Source organism: Ranitomeya imitator, chromosome 5 (assembly GCF_032444005.1).
Source record: "Ranitomeya imitator isolate aRanImi1 chromosome 5, aRanImi1.pri, whole genome shotgun sequence".
NCBI classification, from domain to species: domain Eukaryota; kingdom Metazoa; phylum Chordata; class Amphibia; order Anura; family Dendrobatidae; genus Ranitomeya; species Ranitomeya imitator.
In genome coordinates, this window is record NC_091286.1 from 175,589,704 (window position 1) to 175,609,806 (window position 20,103).

Consider the following 20,103-nt stretch of genomic DNA (forward strand, 5'->3'; position numbering starts at 1 on the left):
ATCTCCCCTGGCTCACTCTCCGCATTTGATCCCATCACAGAAGAAGAAGTCTCCAGGCTCCTCTCTTCTTCTCATCCGACTACATGCTCTATCGACCCCATTCCCTCTCAGTCGTCACTACTCACCTAACTACAATCTTTAATCTCTCCCTCTCCTCTGGCATTTTCCCCTCCTCCTTCAAACACTATCATTACTCCGTTACTAAAGAAACCCACCCTCGACCCATCCTGCACAAACAACTACAGACCGGTCTCCAATCTCCCCTTCATCTCTAAACTCTTGGAGCGCCTAGTCTACTCCCGCCTTACCCGTTACCTCTCCATTCACTCTCTCATAGACCCTTCACAGTCCGGCTTCCGCCCCCTACACTCGACAGAAACTGCACTCATCAAAGTGATCAACGACCTTCTGACAGCAAAATGTAATGGTGACCACTCTCTGCTCATTCTTCTCGATCTTTCTGCAGCTTTTGACACTGTTGACCACCCTCTCTTACTCTCTAGGCTCCAGTCACTTGGCACTTGGCTCTCTCCTGGTTCTCCTCCTATCTTTCTGACCGCTCATCCAGTGTTCTGTTCTCTGGCTCCACTTCATCTCCTCTCCCTCTCACTGTCGGGGTACCCCAGGGCTTAGTCCTTGACTCCCTTCTCTTCTCCCTCTATACGGCCCCAATTGGACAGACTATCAGCAGATTTGGCTTTCAGTACCATCTTTATGCCGACAACACACAACTATATATGTCATTCCCTGGCCTTACTCCTGCTGTACTACAGAACACCACTGACTGTCTGTCCGCAGTCTCTGACATCATGTCCGCGCTCTATCTGAAACTCAACCCCTCCAAAACTGAACTTCTTCTGCTCCCACCATCTACTAACCTCCCTAAACCTGACGTTTCCCTCTCCGTGGGTGGCACCATAATAACACCCAGGCAGCAGGCGCGCTATCTGGGTGTTATGTTTGACTCCGATCTCTCCTTCACATCCCATATACAATCTCTTGCCCGCTCATGCCGCTTACACATAAAGAACATCTCTAGAATCCGCCCTTTTCTCACCATAGAAACAACAAAAACTCTCACTGTCGCCCTGATCCACTCCCGCCTGGACTACTGCAACGCTCTATTAATTGGCCTCCCCCTCACTCGACTTTCCCCTTTCCAGTCTATCCTTAATGCAGCAGCCAGGGTCGTCTATCTAGCTAATCGTTACTCAAACGCGTCCGCTCTTCGCCAGTCATTACACTGGCTGCCCATTCATTACAGGATACAATTCAAAGTACTTGATCTCAACCACAAAGCTCTCCACAGTGCAGCACCCCCTTACATCTCCTCCCTCATTTCTGTCTATCGGCCTAACCGACCTCTGCGCTCTGCAAATGACTTTCGACTAACCTCTGCACTAATCCGTACCTCCCACTCCCGACTACAAGACTTCTCCCGTGCTGTGCCAATCCTCTGGAATGCTCTACCCCAAGAAATTAGGACCATCCACAATTTGCATAGTTTTAGGCGCTCCCTCAAAACACATTTGTTCAGAGTGGCCTATCATGTTCCCTAATCAGTTATTTTGTTTGTGTGTAGCCCGTTCACTACTTCCATCTATTCCCCACTCCCTGAAGATGGCTGGACCATCATTGTAAATACATCATTGTAAATACACACCTGTACTTTGTATTTCCCCACCTCATTGTAGATTGTAAGCTCTCACGAGCAGGGTCGTCTTGTGTTGCTTTAATTATTGTATTGTTAACATTGTTACTTATGACTGTTGTGTTTGAAACTGTTAAACTGTAAAGCGCTGCGGAATATGTTGGCGCTATATAAATAAAGATTATTATTATTTTTATTATTATTATTGCATCATATGTGACCACCAGGTTGAATTCAACATTACATATGTTGGAGCGGTTGTGTGAGCAGCAGCCAGCAGTAATGGAGTACCAACTGCATCAGGCACAAACAAGTCGCACTGCGCGCCGTTCACACTTCACAACCACTGAGTGGGCCACTATGAAGGACATCTGCCAGGTTTTGCGTGCCTTCGAAGATTCCACACGGATGGCGAGTGCAGATGATGCACTAGTCAGCATGACTATCTACCTTATTTGCCTGCTTGACAGAACACTGCAAGGGAGGAGGTTGTGGAAGAGGTGGAGGATGAGGAGTCACAAATGCCATCTGCTTCTGGATAGTCTGCGCAACGTGGTTCCTCACAAAGGCCTAGGCAGGGGACACTTTGTGAGGAGGATGAGGAGGAGTCAATGGAGGAGGAAGACATCTGTCTAGAGGAGGGAGTTACACAATTCTCCGGTAGTCAGTATGTAGAGCGAGGGTGGGGTGATGCAGAGCAGGCAGAGATCACGCCTCAAGCAGGGGACAGCGTTTCTTTGGCCAGTTGGCAGTCTGCAGCACATGGTTGATTTCATGCTGCAGTGCCTGAGAAACGACCGCCGCATCGCCCACATTCTGAACACGGCTGATTATTGGGTGCACACCCTCCTAGATCCTCGCTACCCGGACAACTTACAAAGCCTCATAACACCGTTGAACCGGGAGCGTAAAATGCGGGAGTACCAAGACACACTGGTGCAGTCCATCATTTTCTCCAGTCCAATCGAGAGCAGTGCTGCTAGTGCTTTACAAAGCAGTTCAGTGCATCGAGGCAGTGGAGGAAGCTCTGCACAAAGGGAGCAGAAGCAGTGCCTCAGCACAAGGCAAGACCAGTATGGCCCAACTGTGGCAAAGTTTTGTGTGCCCGCCACAAATGTCTACACCATCACAGATGGCTCCAGTCAGCAAGAGGCAACATTTCCGTCAGATGGTGACAGACTACATGTCTTGCCCTCTCAGTGTACTCCCAGACGGCTCTTCCACCTTCAAGTTTTGGGTCTCTAAGCTGTATGCATGGCCAGAGCTTAGCCAGTATGCATTGGAGGTGCTGGCTTGCCCTGCTGCTAGTGTATTATCGCAACGCGTCTTTAGTGCCGCAGGTGGTGTACTAACAGACCATCATATGCGACTATCCTCCGATAACGCTGACCGGCTTACATTTATGAAAATGAACAAGGCCTGGATCTCGCAAGAATTTGCCACTCCTCTTCCAGATTAAATAATTGGTGGGCAACAGTATCCAGGTCCCCTGTTGTGTTCATGTTTCTACCACCTGAACTGTAATCCCTGGGCTCCAACACTGCCAGTTGCTGCTCAGAAGTGCCGTCTGCACAGTTAACACATGACCCAGTGTTATTTGGTTTCAGTAACGTCAGCTGATCCCCAGCTGTGTATCCGGCAATTGCTCCTGCTACCTCCACACTCACACTACTTCAGATATTAAACTTGCTCCAATTTGGCCTCGGCCTACACTCTGCTTCTCCTGGATTCCCTGGGCTCCAACACGGCCAGTTGGTTCTCGGAAGTGCCGTCTGCACAGTCAACACTGCTGCCGTGTTATTGCGTTTCAGTAATGTAAGCTGATCCCCAGCTGTGTATCCGTCAATTTCTCCTGCTACCTCTACACTCACACAACTTCAGATATTAAACTTGCTCCAATTTGGCGTCGGCCTACACTCTGCTTCTCCTGGATTCCCTGGGCTCCAACACCGCCAGTTGCTGCCCGGAAGTGCTCTCTGCACAGTCAACAGTTGCTCCTCTGTTATTGGGGTTCAGTAACGCCAGCTGCTCCCCTGCTGTGTGTGCGGCAAGTTCTTCACTCAGTTTCCAGCAATGACACTGGGCTCCGACACCGCCAGTTGCTGCCCGGAAGTGCTGTCTGCTCCTCTGTTATTGGGGTTCAGTAACACCAGCTGCTCCCCTGCTGTGTGTGCGGCAAGTTCTCCACTCAGTTTCAAGCACTGACCTTGGGCTCCAACACCGCCAGTTGCTGCCTGAAAGTGCTGTCTGCACAGTCAACAGTTGCTCCTCTGTTATTGGGGTTCAGTAACACCAACTGCTCCCCTGCTGTGTGTGCGACAATTTCTCCTGCTCCCTCCACACTAAGACTACAACAGATATTTAACTTGCTCAAATTAGGCCTCGGCCTACACTCTGCTACTAGCATTGACCCTGGGCTCCAACACCGCCAGTTGCTGCCTGAAAGTGCTGTCTGCACAGTCAACAGTTGCGCCTCTGTTATTGGGGTTCAGTAACGCCAGCTGCTCCCCTTCTGTGTGTGCGGCAAGTTCTCCACTCAGTTTCTAGCATTGACCCTGGGATCCAACACCGCCAGTTGCTGCCCAAAAGTGCTGTCTGCACAGTCAACAGTTGCTCCTCTGTTATTGGGGTTCAGTAACACCAGCTGCTCCCCTGCTGTGTGTGCGGCAAGTTCTCCACTCAGTTTCTAGCATTGACCCTGGGCTCCAACACCGCCAGTTACTGCCCGGAAGTGCTGTCTGCACAGTCAACAGTTGCTCCTCTGTTATTGGGATTCAGTAATGCCAGCTGCTCCCCTGCTGTGTGTGCGGCAATTTCTCCTGCTCCCTCCACACTAAGACTACAACAGATATTTAACTTGCTCAAATTAGGCCTCAGCCTACACTCTGCTTGTAGCATTGACCCTGGGCTCCGACACCGACAGTTGCTGCCCGGAAGTGCTGTCTGCACAGTCAATAGTTGCTCCTCTGTTATTGGGGTTCAGTAATGCCAGCTGCTCCCTTGCTGTGTGTGCGGCAATTTCTCCTGCTCCCTCCACACTAAGACTACAACAGATATTTAACTTGCTCAAATTAGGCCTCGGTCTACACTCCGCTACTAGCATTGACCCTGGGCTCCAACACCACCAGTTGCTGCCCGGAAGTGCTGTCTGCACAGTCAACAGTTGCTCCTCTGTTATTGGGGTTCAGTAATACCAGCTGCTCCCCTGCTGTGTGTGCGGCAAGTTCTCCACTCAGTTTCTAGCATTGACCCTGAGCTCCAACACCACCAGTTGCTGCCCGGAAGTGCTGTCTGCACAGTCAACAGTTGTTCCTCTGTTATTGGGGTTCAGTAATGCCAGCTGCTCCCCTGCTGTGTGCGCAGCAAGTTCTCCACTCAGGTTCCAGCATTGACCCTGGGCTCCGACACCGCCAGTTGCTGCCCGGAAGTGCTGTCTGCACAGTCAATAGTTGCTCCTCTGTTATTGGGGTTCAGTAACACCAGCTGCTCCCCTGCTGTGTGTGCGGCAAGTTCTCCACTCAGCTTCTAGCATTGACCCTGGGCTCCAACACCGTCAGTTGCTGCCCGGAAGTGCTGTCTGCAAGTCAACAGTTGCTCCTCTGTTATTGGGGTTCAGTAACGCCAGCTGCTCCCCTGCTGTGTGTGCGGCAATTTCTCCTGCTCCCTCCACACTAAGACTACAACAGATATTTAACTTGCTGAAATTAGGCCTCAGCCTACACTCTGCTTCTAGCATTGACCCTGGGCTCCGACACGGCCAGTTGCTGCCCGGAAGTGCTGTCTGCACAGTCAACATTTGCTCCTCTGTTATTGGGGTTCAGTAACGCCAGCTGCTCCCTTGCTGTGTGTGCGGCAATTTGTCCTGCTCCCTCCACACTAAGACTACAACAGATATTTAACTTGCTCAAATTAGGCCTCGGCCTACACTCTGCTACTAGCATTGACCTTGGGCTCCGACATCGCCAGTTGCTGCCCGGAAGTGCTGTCTGCACAGTCAACAGTTGCTCCTCTGTTATTGGGGTTCAGTAACGCCAGCTGCTCCCCTGCTGTGTGTGCCACAAGTTCTCCACTCAGTTTCTAGCATTGACCCTGGGCTCCAACATCGCCAGTTGCTGCCCGGAAGTGCTGTCTGCACAGTCAACAGTTGCTCCTCTGTTATTGGGGTTCAGTAACGCCAGCTGCTCCCCTACTGTGTGTGCCGTAAGTTCTCCACTCAGTTTCTAGCATTGACCCTGGGCTCCAACACCGCCAGTTGCTGCCCGGAAGTGCTGTCTGCACAGTCAACAGTTGCTCCTCCGTTATTGGGGTTCAGTAACGCCAGCTGCTCCCCTGCTGTATGTGCGGCAAGTTCTCCACTCAGTTTCTAGCATTGACCCTGGGCTCCGACACCGCCAGTTGCTCCCCAGAAGTGCTATCTGCACAGTCAACAGTTGCTCCTCTGTTATTGGGGTTCAGTAACGCCAGCTGCTCCCCTGCTGTGTGTGCGACAATTTCTCCTGCTCCCTCCTCACTAAGACTACAACAGATATTTAACTTGCTCAAATTAGGCCTCGGCCTACACTCTGCTTCTAGCATTGACCCTGGGCTCCGACACCGCCAGTTGCTGCCCGTAAGTGCTGTCTGCACAGTCAACAGTTGCTCCTCTGTTATTGGGGTTCAGTAACGCCAGCTGCTCTCCTGTTGTGTATCTGGCAATTTCTCCTGCTCCCTCCACACTAACACTACTACAGAAATGAAAGGGAACCTTTCCTCCCCAAGGCGTTTGTAACTAAAAGAGCCACCTTGTGCAGCACTAATGCTGCACAAGGAAAAGGTGGCTCTTTTAGTTATGCTCCTTGCACAAGGTGAACTTAACACTTATAAAATGTGCCCCCTCATACCGTGAAACTGTCCCAGAGGAGGACTTTCCTTCTTAATGAGACACAGCACAGCGGTCATTCATACCCCCTTGGCGCCGGGCGCCGCCTCCTCAGCGTTGTTTGAATCTGTCCCAGAGCCTGCGCTGTTATGTTATCCCTTGGGCATGCGCAGTTAGCGCTGCCCGTCTTCTGACATCATTTGTTGTCAGGCTGACTGCGCCTGTGCGGCTGCGCTGCCCGAGATCACACCCTGCAGTGTCTTTTGATTTATTCACACTGCGGGGCTGGGATTCATGGGCATGCGCAGTGCATATCTTCACCTCTCACTCATCTCCCTCCGCCTTCTTCATACTGTGCGGCGTCAGCTGATCCCTTATCACTGTGGCATGCACTTAGGGATGAATAGGTCCCCCTGGTTCCAGTACTGTCAGCTGGTTCCAGGCAGAGCCTTTGGCTTAGGTACCTCCTTCTGGGTATCCGAGTTCCACTAACATTTGGTGGTCCTTGGTAGTGCTTTCTGGCACGGGCACCTCCTGCTTAGTAACCGGGTTACAGTACCGTCAGCTGGTCCTTGGTAGTTCCATTGGCTCTTGTACCTTCTGCTCCCTATCCTGGTTCCATTACCGTAAGCTGGTTCCAGGCAGAGCCTTTGGCTTAGGTGCCTCCTTCTGGGTATCCGAGTTCCACCAACGTCTGGTGGTCCTTGGTAGTGCTTTCTGGCACGGGCACCTCCTGCTTAGTAACCGGGTTACAGTACCATCAGCTGGTCCTTGGTAGTTCCATTGGCTCTTGTACCTTCGAGTAGCCATCCGGGTTCCAGTAACATCAGCTGGTTCTCGGCAGTTCCTCAGCCTTCTTGCACCTTCTTGCTAATCACTTTGGATCTCCATGACGACGACCCTAAAGACGACGACCCTGAAGATCGCCCTGAAGAAGACGACGACCCCTGAGACGACGACCCTGGAGACGACGACCCTGAAGACCACCCCGAAGAAGACGACGACCCTGAACACGACGACCCTGGAGACGACGACGCTGAAGACCAAGAAGCAGAAGAACAAGAAGCTGCAGAACAAAAAGCAGAAGAACATTAAGCATAAGACTAAAAATCAGAGCAAAAGATATTATCTCAATTATAAGCAGAAGAAGACTAAGTAGGGTATGGGGGTGAGTCCGCTCCTCCTCGTGGTGCCCCTGGAAAAAACCTGCTGCTGCAGGACAAACTGAACGCGGACAAATCCTGTTGTAAATCTTTTGTGACAGGCAGAACGGAAGGTGTAATCTTCAAACTTTTATAGATAACTACTACAGGAATGCCTGTCACAAATAAGAATATGATGAAGAAGAATATGAAGAAGATGAAGAAGTAGAATATGAAGAATAATAGTTGAATAAAAAGAATATGAAGAATGTAAAAAAATAATAACAGGAAGAAGGTGAAGAAGAAGATGAATAAGGTGAATAAGAAGTTGATGAAAAAGATGCTGCTGAGGATGATGAAGAAGAAAGTGTGGGAGAAGTAAAAAAGAAGGTAAAGAGCAAGGAAGTAGTGAAACATAAATATCTGACAAAATATAAAAATTTTAACGTAGTCAATATCTTTGTAACTCCGAATGTGTTAAAAAAAAGAAAAGAATTCCTGCTATTCCATTTGATTGGGCTAAACCTCTATGCCTTTAATGTCTCCTCCACCTCCCCCAATACATCCTACATTATTCTTAGTTGTTTTCCTTCATGTAGAATTAACCTACAAGGAAAGAAAGGGTTTATTTTAATTCTGATATTTTTGTCCCATTGACTTGCATTGGTATCGGGTATCGGTATCGGCGATATCCGATATTTTTTGGATATCGGCCGATCCAATCCGATATCGATATTTTCAAATATCGGATGGTATCGCTCAACACTATCCATGACATCTTCAGAGGGCAGAGATAAAAAAACTGTAGTAACTGTAGCTTCGCCCCCTGATGACTTCTTGGTCCACGAGGGGTGACAGATGATGTGGGAAGTGAGTGCAGCCCCAGCCACCTATAGTTACCTGTTTGAGACTCCTCTCAAACCAAATGTAAAATGAAGGGTAGTAAAATAACACATTTAGGGATTAGCAGGATAGAGAGAAGTGCAGGATATTGTATAATAAAGCTAATTACAAAAGTGATTAGGGTGTAAAAATAGATACCGTATATACTCGAGTATAAGCCGAGATTTTCAGCTCAAAATTTTGGGCTGAAAGTGCCCCTCTCGGCTTATACTCGAGTCACGGTAGCGGTGGGGTCGGCGGGTGAGGGGGAGAGGGCGCTGAGGTATACTTACCTAGTCCCAGCGATCCTGACGCTCCCCCTGCCGTCCCACGGTCTTCTGTGCTGCAGCTTCTTCCCCTCTTCAGCGGTCACGTGGGACCGCTCATTAGAAAAATGAATAGGCGGCTCCACCTCCCATAGGGGTGGAGCCGCGTATTCATTTCTCTAATCAGCGGTGCCGGTGACCGCTGATAGAGAAAGAGGCTGCGGCACCGAAGACCAGCTGTGACAGGCAGAGGGAGCGTCAGGATCGCTGGGACTAGGTAAGTATGTAATATTCACCTGTCCGCGTTCCAGCCGCCGGGCGCCGCTCCATCTTCCCGGCGTCGCTCCGCTCTGACTGTTCAGGTCAGAGGACGCGATGACGCGTATAGTGTGCGCGGCGCCCTCTGCCTGATCAGTCAGTGCGCAGAGAAGCCGGGACCGGACGCTGGGAGCTGCAAGCAAGAGAGGTGAGTATGGCTTTTTTTTTTTTTTATTGCAGCAGCAGCAGCAATGGCAGAGCTTTCTATGGCACAGCTATGGGGCAGTACTGAACGGCACACAGCAGTATATGGCAGCTATGGGGCAATACTGAACGGCACACAGCACTATATGGCAGCTATGGGGCAATACTGAACGGCACACAGCACTATATGGCAGCTATGGGGCAGTACTGAACGGCACACAGCACTTATATGGCAGCTATGGGGCAGTACTGAACGGCACACAGCACTATATGGCAGCTATGGGGCAGTACTGAACGGCACACAGCACTATATGGCAGCTATGGGGCAGTACTGAACGGCACACAGCACTATATGGCAGCTATGGGGCAGTACTGAACGGCACACAGCACTATATGGCAGCTATGGGGCAGTACTGAACGGCACACAGCACTATATGGCAGCTATGGGGCAGTACTGAACGGCACACAGCACTATATGGCAGCTATGGGGCAGTACTGAACGGCACACAGCACTATATGGCAGCTATGGGGCAATAATGAACGGTGCAGAGCACTATATGGCAGAGCTTTCTATGGCACATCTATGGGGCAATAATGAACAGTATGGAGCATTATATATGGCACAGCTTTATATGGAGCATCTTATGGGGCAATAATGAACGGTATAGAGCATCTATTTTTATTTTTGAAATTTACCAGTAGCTGCTGCATTTCCTACCCTAGGCTTATACTCGAGTCAATAAGTTTTCCCAGTTTTTTGTGGCAAAATTAGGGGGGTCAGCTTATACTCGGGTCGGCTTATACTCGAGTATATACGGTACTTAGAAATTAAATTTCAGGTACTGGGCCACCCTTTTAAATACACACTTCAAGTAATAATGTGCATGTTATAGCAGCAGTTACATTTAGAAAGAACAAAACTTATAAACCTCATCAGAACATAAAGCCTGTTCTGTTCTGTGCTATTTACTGACATCTCAGGTTCCAAGTATGTGCATAAAGTGTGTATAGTATCCAAATAACAATCACATATCCATAATCACTGTTTTGAGAGTCATCTTTTCCTTATTTTATTTTTTTAATAATTTATTCCATGCTTGTACCTGTAAGAAGCCGGAGGGATCATTTTCTTTGATTACTTCAAGGCAATATTCCATTAGTCCAGTTGATTGGCGCAGTTTCAATGTACAGTGATTGATCTGGTCCCATACAACCTGGAAAAAAGCTGCAGATTTTAGATCTGATGCAGCTACATAGTTGCAGCATGCTGTTTTAGGAGAAACATGTTGTATCAGGGTCAGGTGCCTGTAGGGCGCCCTAAGCAAAAAAAAGACATTACATTTGACAAACTTTGACAATGATAATTGTATTGCTCTTAAAAATCTTTTGCAGGTTTAACCCTTTTGTCCGGATGCCTGTTTTCACCTTCTTGACCAGGCCAATTTTTTGAGTTTTGACGAGTGTCACTTTACGAGGTAATTAATCTGGAATACTATAACATATTCCAGTGATTCCAAGACTTTCGTGACATGTGGTATTTCATAATGGTAGTACATTGAGGCCTATATTTTTTGTGCTTATTTGCGCACATGTAGAAATTTTGACAAAAAAATCGCAATTTCCAAACTTTGAATTTTATGCCCTTAACCCCTTCCCGACCTGTGACACAGCGTATGCGTCATGAAAGTCGGTGCCAATCCGACCCATGACGTTTATGTGGCGTCATGGAAAGATCGCGTCCCTGCAGATCCGGTGAAAGGGTTAACTCTCATTTCACCCGATCTGCAGGGACAGGGGGAGTGGTAGTTTAGCCCAGGGAGGGTGGCTTCACCCCCGCCGTGGCTATGATCGCTCTGATTGGCTGTTGAAAGTGAAACTGCCAATCAGAGCGATTGGTAATATTTCACCTATTATAACTGGTGAAATATTACAATCCAGCCATGGCCGATGCTGCAATATCATCGGCCATGGCTGGAAACACTGATGTGCCCCCACCCCACCCCACCGATCGCCTCCCCAAGCCACCGATCTGTCCTTTACACTGCTCCGCTCCCCTCCGTCCTCCTGTCCGCTCCCCCCGTGCTCTTGTCCGCTCACCCCCGTGCTCCAATCCCACCCCCGTACTCCAACCACCTCCCCTGCACTCCGATCCACCCCCCCTGCAGTCCGATCCACCCCCCCTGCAGTCCGATCCACCCCCCGATGCTCCAATGCACCCCCCCCCGTGCTCCGTTCCCCCCCCCCCGTGCTCCGATTTACCCCCCCATGCTCCGATCCACACCCCCGTGCTCCCCCCCACCCAATCATACTTACCGAGCCTCCCGTGGTCCGTCCGTCTTCTTTCCTGGGCGCCGCCATCTTCCAAAATGGCGGGCGCATGCGCAGTGCGCCCGCCGAATCTGCCGGCCGGCAGATTCGTTTCAAGTGCATTTTGATCACTGCGATAAAACCTATCGCAGTGATCAAAATAAAAAAAATACTGAATGACCCCCCCCTTTGTCACCCCCATAGGTAGGGACAATAATGAAATAAAGATTTTTTTTTTCTTCCACTAAGGTTGGGGTAAGAACTAGGGTTAGGGTTAGGGTTTCGGTATGTGCACACGTATTCTGGTCCTCTGCAGATTTTTTCGCTGCGGATTTGATAAATCCGCAGTGCTAAACCGCTGCAGATTTATGGCAGATTTACCGCGGTTTTTCTGCGCATTTCACTGCAGTTTTACAACTGCGATTTTCTATTGGAGCAGTTGTAAAACCGCTGTGGAATCCGCAGAAAGAAGCGACATGCTGCGGAATGTAAACCGCTGCGTTTCCGTGCACTTTTTCTGCAGCATGTGTACAGCGATTTTTGCTTTCCATAGGTTTACATTGAACTGTAAACTCATGGGAAACTGCTGCGGATCCGCAGCGTTTTCTGCAGCGTGTGCACATACCTTTAGAATTAGGCCATGTGCACACGGTGCGGATTTGGCTGCGGATCCGCAGCGGATTGGCCACTGCAGATTCGCAGCAGTGTTCCATCAGGTTTACAGTACCATGTAAACCTATGGAAAACCAAATCCGCTGTGCCCATGGTGCAGAAAATACGTTGTATTTTCCGCAGCATGTCAATTCTTTGTGCGGATTCCGCAGCGTTTTACACCTGTTCCTCAATAGGAATCTGCAGGTGAAATCCGCACAAAAAACACTGGAAATCCACGGTAAATCCGCAGGTAGAACGCAGTGCCTTTTACCCACGGATTTTTCAAAAATGGTGCTGAAAAATCTCACACGAATCCGCAACGTGGGCACATAGCCTTAGGGTTAGGGTTGGAATTAGGGTTGTGGTTAGGGGTGTGTTGGGGTTAGGGTTGTGGTTAGGGGTGTGTTGCGGTTAGGGTTGTGATTAGGGTTATGGCTACAGTTGGGATTAGGGTTAGGGGTGTGTTGGGGTTAGTGTTGGAGGTAGAATTGAGGGGTTTCCACTGTTTAGGCACATCAGGGGTCTCCAAACACAACATGGCGCCACCATTGATTCCAGCCAATTTTGTATTCAAAAAGTCAAATGGTGCTCCCTCACTTCCGAGCCCCGACGTGTGCCCAAACAGTGGTTTACCCCCACATATGGGGTACCAGCACACTCAGGACAAACTGCGCAACAATTACTGGGGTCCAATTTCTCCTGTTACCCTTGTGAAAATAAAAAAATGCTTGCTAAAACATCATTTTTGAGGAAAGAAAAATGATTTTTTATTTTCACGGCTCTGCGTTGTAAACGTCTGTGAAGCATTTGGGGGTTCAAAGTGCTCACCACATATCTAGATAAGTTCCTTGGGGGGTCTAGTTTCTAAAATGGGGTCACTTGTGGGGGGGTTTCTACTGTTTAGGCACACCAGGGGCTCTGCAAACGCAACGTGACACCCGCAGACCATTCCATCAAAGTCTGCATTTCAAAAGTCACTACTTCCCTTCTGAGCCCCGACGTGTGCCCAAACAGTGGTTTACCCCCACACATGGGGTATCAGCGTACTCAGGAGAAACTGGACAACAACTTTTGGGGTCCAATTTCTCCTGTAACCCTTGGGAAAATAAAAAATTCTGGGCTAAATATTTATTTTTGAGGAAAGAAAACGTATTTATTATTTTCACGGCTCTGCGTTATAAACTTCTGTGAAGCACTTGGGGGTTCAAAGTGCTCACCACACATCTAGATAAGTTCCTTTCGGGGTCTAGTTTCCAAAATGGGGTCACTTGTGGGGGGTTTCTACTGTTTAGCCACATCAGGGGCTCTGCAAACGCAACGTGACGCCCGCAGAGCATTCCATCAAAGTCTGCATTTCAAAACATCACTACTTCACTTCCGAGCCCCGGCATGTGCCCAAACAGTAGTTTACCCCCACATATGGGGTATCACCGTACTCAGGAGAAACTGGACAACAAATATTGGGGTCAAATTTCTCCTGTTACCCTTGGGAAAATTAAAAAATTCTGGGCTAAATAATTATTTTTGAGGAAAGAAAAAGTATTTATTATTTTCACGGCTCTGCGTTATAAACTTCTGTGAAGCACTTGGGGGTTCAAAGTGCTCACCACACATCTAGATAAGTTCCTTTCGGGGTCTAGTTTCCAAAATGGGGTCACTTGTGGGGGGTTTCTACTGTTTATCCACATCAAGGGCTCTGCAAACGCAACGTGACGCCCGCAGAGCATTCCATCAAAGTCTGTATTTCAAAACGTCACTACTTCACTTCCGAGCCCCGGCATGTGCCCAAACAGTAGTTTACCCCCACATATGGGGTATCACCGTACTCAGGAGAAACTGGACAACAACTTTTGGGGTCAAATTTCTCCTGTTACCCTTGGGAAAATAAAAAAATGCAGGCTAAAAGATCATTTTTGAGAAAATAATTTTTTATTTTTATTTTCATGGCTCTGCGTTATAAACTTCTGTGAAGCACTTGGGGGTTCAAACTCCTCACCACACATCTAGATTAGTTCCTTTGGGGGTCTAGTTTCCAAAATGGGGTCATTTGTGGGGGATCTCCAATGTTTAGGCACACAAGGGCTCTCCAAACGTGACATGGTGTCCGCTAATGATTGGAGCTAATTTTCCATTTAAAAAGCCAAATGACGTGCCTTCCCTTCCGAGCCTTGCCGTGCGCCCAAACAGTGGTTTATGTTGTGAATTCTGTGGTCGAGCTCCCTCCTGTGGTCACAAGTGGTACTTCGGCTGATTCTGTCTATGGGTTTCCGTTGGTGGATGTGAGTGGTACTGCGGCTTCTGAGTTTCCTTCCTCAGGTGATGAGGTTAAGTCGTTAGGTGCTGCTCTATTTAACTCCTTTGATCCTGGCCTCCAGTCAATGTTCTAGTATTGGTCTTGCTTCCTCCTGGATCGTTCCTGTGGCCTGTCTGCTCAGCATAAGCTAAGTTCTGCTTGTGTTACTTTTGTTTGCTACATTTTCTGTCCAGCTTGCTATATTGGTTTTTCTTGCTTACTGGAAGCTCTGAGACGCAGAGGGAGCACCTCCGTACCGTTAGTCGGTGCGGAGGGTCTTTTTGCCCCTCTGCGTGGTTGTTTGTAGGTTTTTGTGTTGACCGCAAAGCTATCTTTCCTATCCTCGGTCTATTCAGTAAGTCGGGCCTCACTTTGCTAAATCTATTTCATCTCTGTGTTTCTATTTTCATCTTAACTCACAGTCATTATATGTGGGGGGCTGCCTTTTCCTTTGGGAAATTTCTCTGAGGCAAGGTAGGCTTATTTTTCTATCTTCAGGGCTAGTTAGTTTCTCAGGCTGTGCCGAGTTGCATAGGGAGCGTTAGGCGCAATCCACGGCTACCTCTAGTGTGGTGTGATAGGATTAGGGATTGCGGTCAGCAGAGTTCCCACGTATCAGAGCTCGTCCTATGTTTTTTGGTTATTGTCAGATCACTTTGTGTGCTCTGAACTTCAAGGTCCATTGTGGTTCTGAATTACCGATTCATAACAGGTTTACCCCCACATATGGGGTATCAGCGTACTCAGGACAAACTGGACAACAACATTTGGGGTCCAATTTCTCCTAATACCCTTGGCAAAATAGGAAATTCCAGGCTAAAAAATCATTTTGAGGAAAGAAAAGTTATTTTTTATTTTCATGGCTCTGCGTTATAAACTTCTGTGAAGCACCTGGGGGTTTAAAGTGCTTAATATGCATCTAGATAAGTTCCTTGGGGGGTCTAGTTTCCAAGATGGGGTCACTTGTGGGGGAGCTCCAATGTTTAGGCACACAGGGGTTCTCCAAACGCGACATGGTATCCGCTAACAATTGGAGATAATTTTTCATTCAAAAAGTCAAATGGCGCTCCTTCCCTTCCGAGCCTTACCATGTGCCCAAACAGTGGTTTACCCCCACATGTGAGGTATCGGTGTACTCAGGAGAAATTGCCCAACAAATTTTAGGATCCATTTTATCCTGTTGCCCATGTGAAAATGAAAAAAATGAGGCTAATAGAATTTTTTTGTGAAAAAAAAAAACTTTTTCATTTTTACGGATCAATTTGTGAAGCACCTGGGGGTTCAAAGTGCTCACTATGCATCTAGATAAGTTCCTTGGGGTGTCTAGTTTCCAAAATGGGGTCACTTGTGGGGTAGCTCCAATTTTTAGGCACACGGGGGCTCTCCAAATGTGACATGGTGTCCGCTAAAGAGTGGAGCCAATTTTTCATTCAAAAAGTCAAATGGCGCTCCTTCCCTTCCAAGCCCTGCTGTGCGCCCAAACAGTGGTTTACCCCTACATATGAGGTATCAGCGTACTCAGGACAAATTGGACAACAACTTTCGTGGTTCAGTTTCTCCTTTAACCATTGTGAAATCAAAAAAATTGTTGCTAAAAGATAATTTTTGTGACTAAAAAGTTAAATGTTCATTTTTTCCTTCCATGTTGCTTCTGCTGCTGTGAAGCACCTGAAGGGTTAATAAACTTCTTGAATGTGGCTTTGTGCACCTTGAGGGGTGCAGTTTTTAGAATGGTGTCACTTTTGGGTATTTTCAGCCATATAGACCTTTCAAACTGACTTCAAATGTGAGGTGGTCACTAAAAAAAATGGTTTTGTAAATTTCGTTGTAAAAATGAGAAATCGCTGGTCAAATTTTAACCCTTATAACTTCCTAGCAAAAAAAAAATTTGTTTCCAAAATTGTGCTGATGTAAAGTATACATGTGGGAAATGTTATTTATTAACTATTTTGTGTCACATAACTCTCTGGTTTAACAGAATAAAAATTCAAATTGTGAAAATTGCGAAATTTTCAAAATTTTCACCAAATTTCCGTTTTTATCACAAATAAACGCATAATTTATTGACCTAAATTTACCACTAACATGAAGCCCAATATGTCACGAAAAAACAATCTCAGAGCCGCTAGGATCCGTTGAAGCGTTCCTGAGTTATTACCTCATAAAGGGACACTGGTCAGAATTGCAAAAAACGGCCACGTCATTAAGGTCAAAATAGGCTGGGTCATGAAGGGGTTAAACCACAGCATTATATCACACAAAATAGTTAATAAATAACATTTACCACATCAGCATCATTTTTAAAACGTTTTTTTGTTGTTAAAAAGTTAGAAGGGTTAAATGTTTGTCATCAATTTCTCATTCTTCCATCAAAGTTTGCATAACCATTTTTAAGGGACCACATCACATTTGAAGTGACTTTGAAGCATCTGTAACAGCATGACAGAAAATACCCAAGCGACACCATGTAAGAAACTGCACCCCTAAAAATGTTCAAAACAACATTCAAGAAGTTTATTAACCCTTTAGGTGCTTAAACGGAGTTAAAGCAAATTGGATGGAAAAAAATAACATTTACGTTTTTCTCACAAAAATATTCCTTTAGGCCCACATTTTTAATTTTCACAAGGACAACAGGAAAAAATGTACCATACAATTTGTTGTGCAATTTCTCCTGAGCATGCACTCATATGTGTTGGGAAACTACTGTTTGGGTGTATAGTAGGCCTCGGAAGGTAAGAAGCACCATTTGACTTTTGGAGCACACAATTGGCTGGAATGGATAGTGGACACCTCCTCTGAGGTAACCAAACAGTGGTAGCCACAACAAGTGACCCGATGTTAGAAATTTAAACCCCTCAATGAACTTATCTAGAGGTGTGATGAACACCTTGAACCCACAGGTGCTTCACAGAATTTTATAACATTGAGCCATCAAAATGAAAAACAATCATATTTACTGCAAAAATGTTGCTTTGGCCCCAAATTTTTCATTTTCAGAAGGGTACCAGGGGAAAGTGGACTTTACAATTTATTCTGCAATTTCTCCTGAGTACAATGATACTCAATATGTGGTGGAAAACTCCTGACAGCCCTCCCCCGTACATAATAAAGCAATATAGGGGGGTCTCATGGAAACACAGGCCCTGAAGAAATGAATTGAAATTTTTGTGTTATTAACTGTATGTGATAAGGTCAAATTGAGGTCAAGTTAGCCGTGGTAGTTAGCAACATGAGCAGTTAGAACTGGTTTATTCCAGATCTTTGGCGCCGTTTTAAACGGCTTTTCATTGGTCTGTGTGGCTATTGGCAGGCTTTTTAAGATCTAAAAAGCCCTGTTGGTACAATTTCTCTTCACACGGTGTTTTTAAAAAGAAATTGAAAATACTGAGTGAAGAATGGAGAGCCTTCGACAGCAGCCCCTGATGAGGGCCGGCCAAGAGGATCGAGTGGACCGGCTTAAGAGCTGCTTAGCTATAGAACCTTTACCTGCAGCTTCCAACGCCGCCCCTCCTCCTTTACAACTGTGCCTCCAGGTGCAGCCGCCGGTTCCAGCGCCAAACACAGCGCCAAATTCTTCTAGCCGGGGGAGGAGAAAGAAGCCCCGGAGGTCCTTCTCCCCTCCGTTGCCGCCGCAGAGATCCAGCAGCCGCCCACAGGAAGTACGCGGGAAGTCCCGCCGCACATCTCTTGGGAAGTCTCGCAGCCTGGCGCGAGACTTACAGTGCTGTCATCGGGCAGCACATTGCTGTCATCTGAGGCCGCTTGCAGGACATATGACTGCCGTAGCCTTAAAGGCACTGCGGCAACATCCTGTCAGGTGACAACGGCCTCTGCAGTCCCCGGGTCCATCGTGCAGCTTCCAGCATCGCCTGCCAGCATCCAGCGAGACAGGTCAGATGACGAGCAAGATGTGTCACCTCCAGCGGACCCTCAGCTGTACTCGCCTCCACTTCAGGGCTTGAGTACTGGCTATCCAGCGGACCAGATGAGCAAGAAAAGGTTATCCGGAAGGGGTGAGATGCTTAATGTACCTGTTATGAACTGGTGGTTTAGGAGCAACATGGGACGAGCTCTGAAGGAGGTGGTACCTGTACTGACCGCAGTCCCTAAGCTCAACACAACACTAGAAGTAGCCGTGGGATGCTCCTGTCACTCCCTAGGCACCTCGTCTGTTGTGAATTCCGCTCTTGGGCTCCCTCTGGTGGTTGTAAGTGGCGCTTTTGTGAGTTCAGCTCTTGGGCTCCCTCTTGTGGTTTCTAGTGGTATGGCTGCTCATTGGAGTTAGCTTTCATCAGCTGCCTCCACTTATCGTCTGCTATTTAAGTCTGGCTCTTTCTTCAGCCTGTGCCACTTGTCAATGTTTCCTGGCTGGATTCACATCTCTGCTTGGATTCTCCTGGTTTCCTGACCAGTTCTGCAAAAATAAGTTCTGGCTTTGCTCATTTCAGTCCACATGTTGTGGACTTATTGTTCTGTGCATTCTATATTTGTCCAGCTTGTCAGTATGGATTTTTTTCTGTTAGCTGGAAGCTCTGGGAAGCAGATTTACCCTCCACACCTTTAGTGGTGTGGAGATTTTGTAAACTCTGTGTGGATTGTTTTGTAGTTTTTATACTGACCGCACAGTATCCTTTCCTGACCTATCTATCAAGCTAGACTGGCCTCCTATGCTAAAATCTGATTTCATTTCTGCGTATGTTATTTTCCCCTCCTCTCACCGTCAATATTTGTGGGGGGCTATCTTTCCTTTGGGAATTTTCTCTGAGGCAAGATAGGTTTCCTGTTTCATCTTTAGGGGAAGTTAGAACTTAGGCTGTGCCGAGGGGTCTAGGGAGCGTCAGGTACCCTCCACGGCTATTTTTAGTTGCGCTGCTAGGTTCAGGGTTTGCGGTCAGTACAGATACCACCTCCTTCAGAGATTGTCTCATGTTGTTCCTAAACCACCAGATCATAACAGTACAAGTGGCCAAAAATGAATTAAATGTATCTCAAAAGAAGGAAAAGAAAGTTCTGAACCATTTTTTTTTTCTGTGCTTTGGTTTGTCTTTTTTGTTTTCCTCTTGATATCTGGGTGGTTCAGGATATATGTTTTGGCATGGATGTTCAGGGTTTGTTTTCTCGTGTGGATCAACTTGCTGCAAGAGTACAGAGTATCCAGGACTATGTTGTCCAGACTCCGGCTTTAGAGCCCAGAATTCCCACTCCTGATTTGATTTTTGGGGACAGATCCAAGTTTTTGAACTTTAAAAATAACTGCAAATTGTTTTTTGCTTTGAAACTCCGTTCTTCTGGTGATCCCATTCAGCAGGTGAAAATCATCATATCCTTGCTGCGTGGTGACCCTCAAGACTGGGCTTTTTCTCTTGAAACAGGGGATCCAGGATTATTGAATGTAGATGCATTTTTTCAAGCGCTCGGAGTATTGTATGACGAACCTAATTCTGTGGATCATGCAGAAAAAACCCTGTTGGCCTTGTGTCAAGGTCAGGAAGCGGCAGAGTAATACTGCTAGAAATTTAGAAAATGGTCTGTGCTCACTAAATGGAATGAAGAGGCTCTGGCTGCTATTTTCAGAAAAGGTCTTT

At 47.3% G+C, this 20,103-nt stretch overlaps 1 protein-coding gene across 2 annotated transcripts in view; it reads right to left on the reverse strand.

The window, feature by feature from the left end:
* The window catches only part of TRIM67 (tripartite motif containing 67), a 483,887-nt gene that overhangs the window by 259,138 nt on the left and 204,646 nt on the right, over nt 1–20,103 (reverse strand). For both annotated transcript variants that reach the window (XM_069769348.1, XM_069769347.1), the window contains exon 4: nt 10,365–10,475. In XM_069769348.1, coding sequence (XP_069625449.1) covers nt 10,365–10,475 — 111 coding nt within the window. The remainder of the gene's footprint in view (nt 1–10,364; nt 10,476–20,103) is intronic.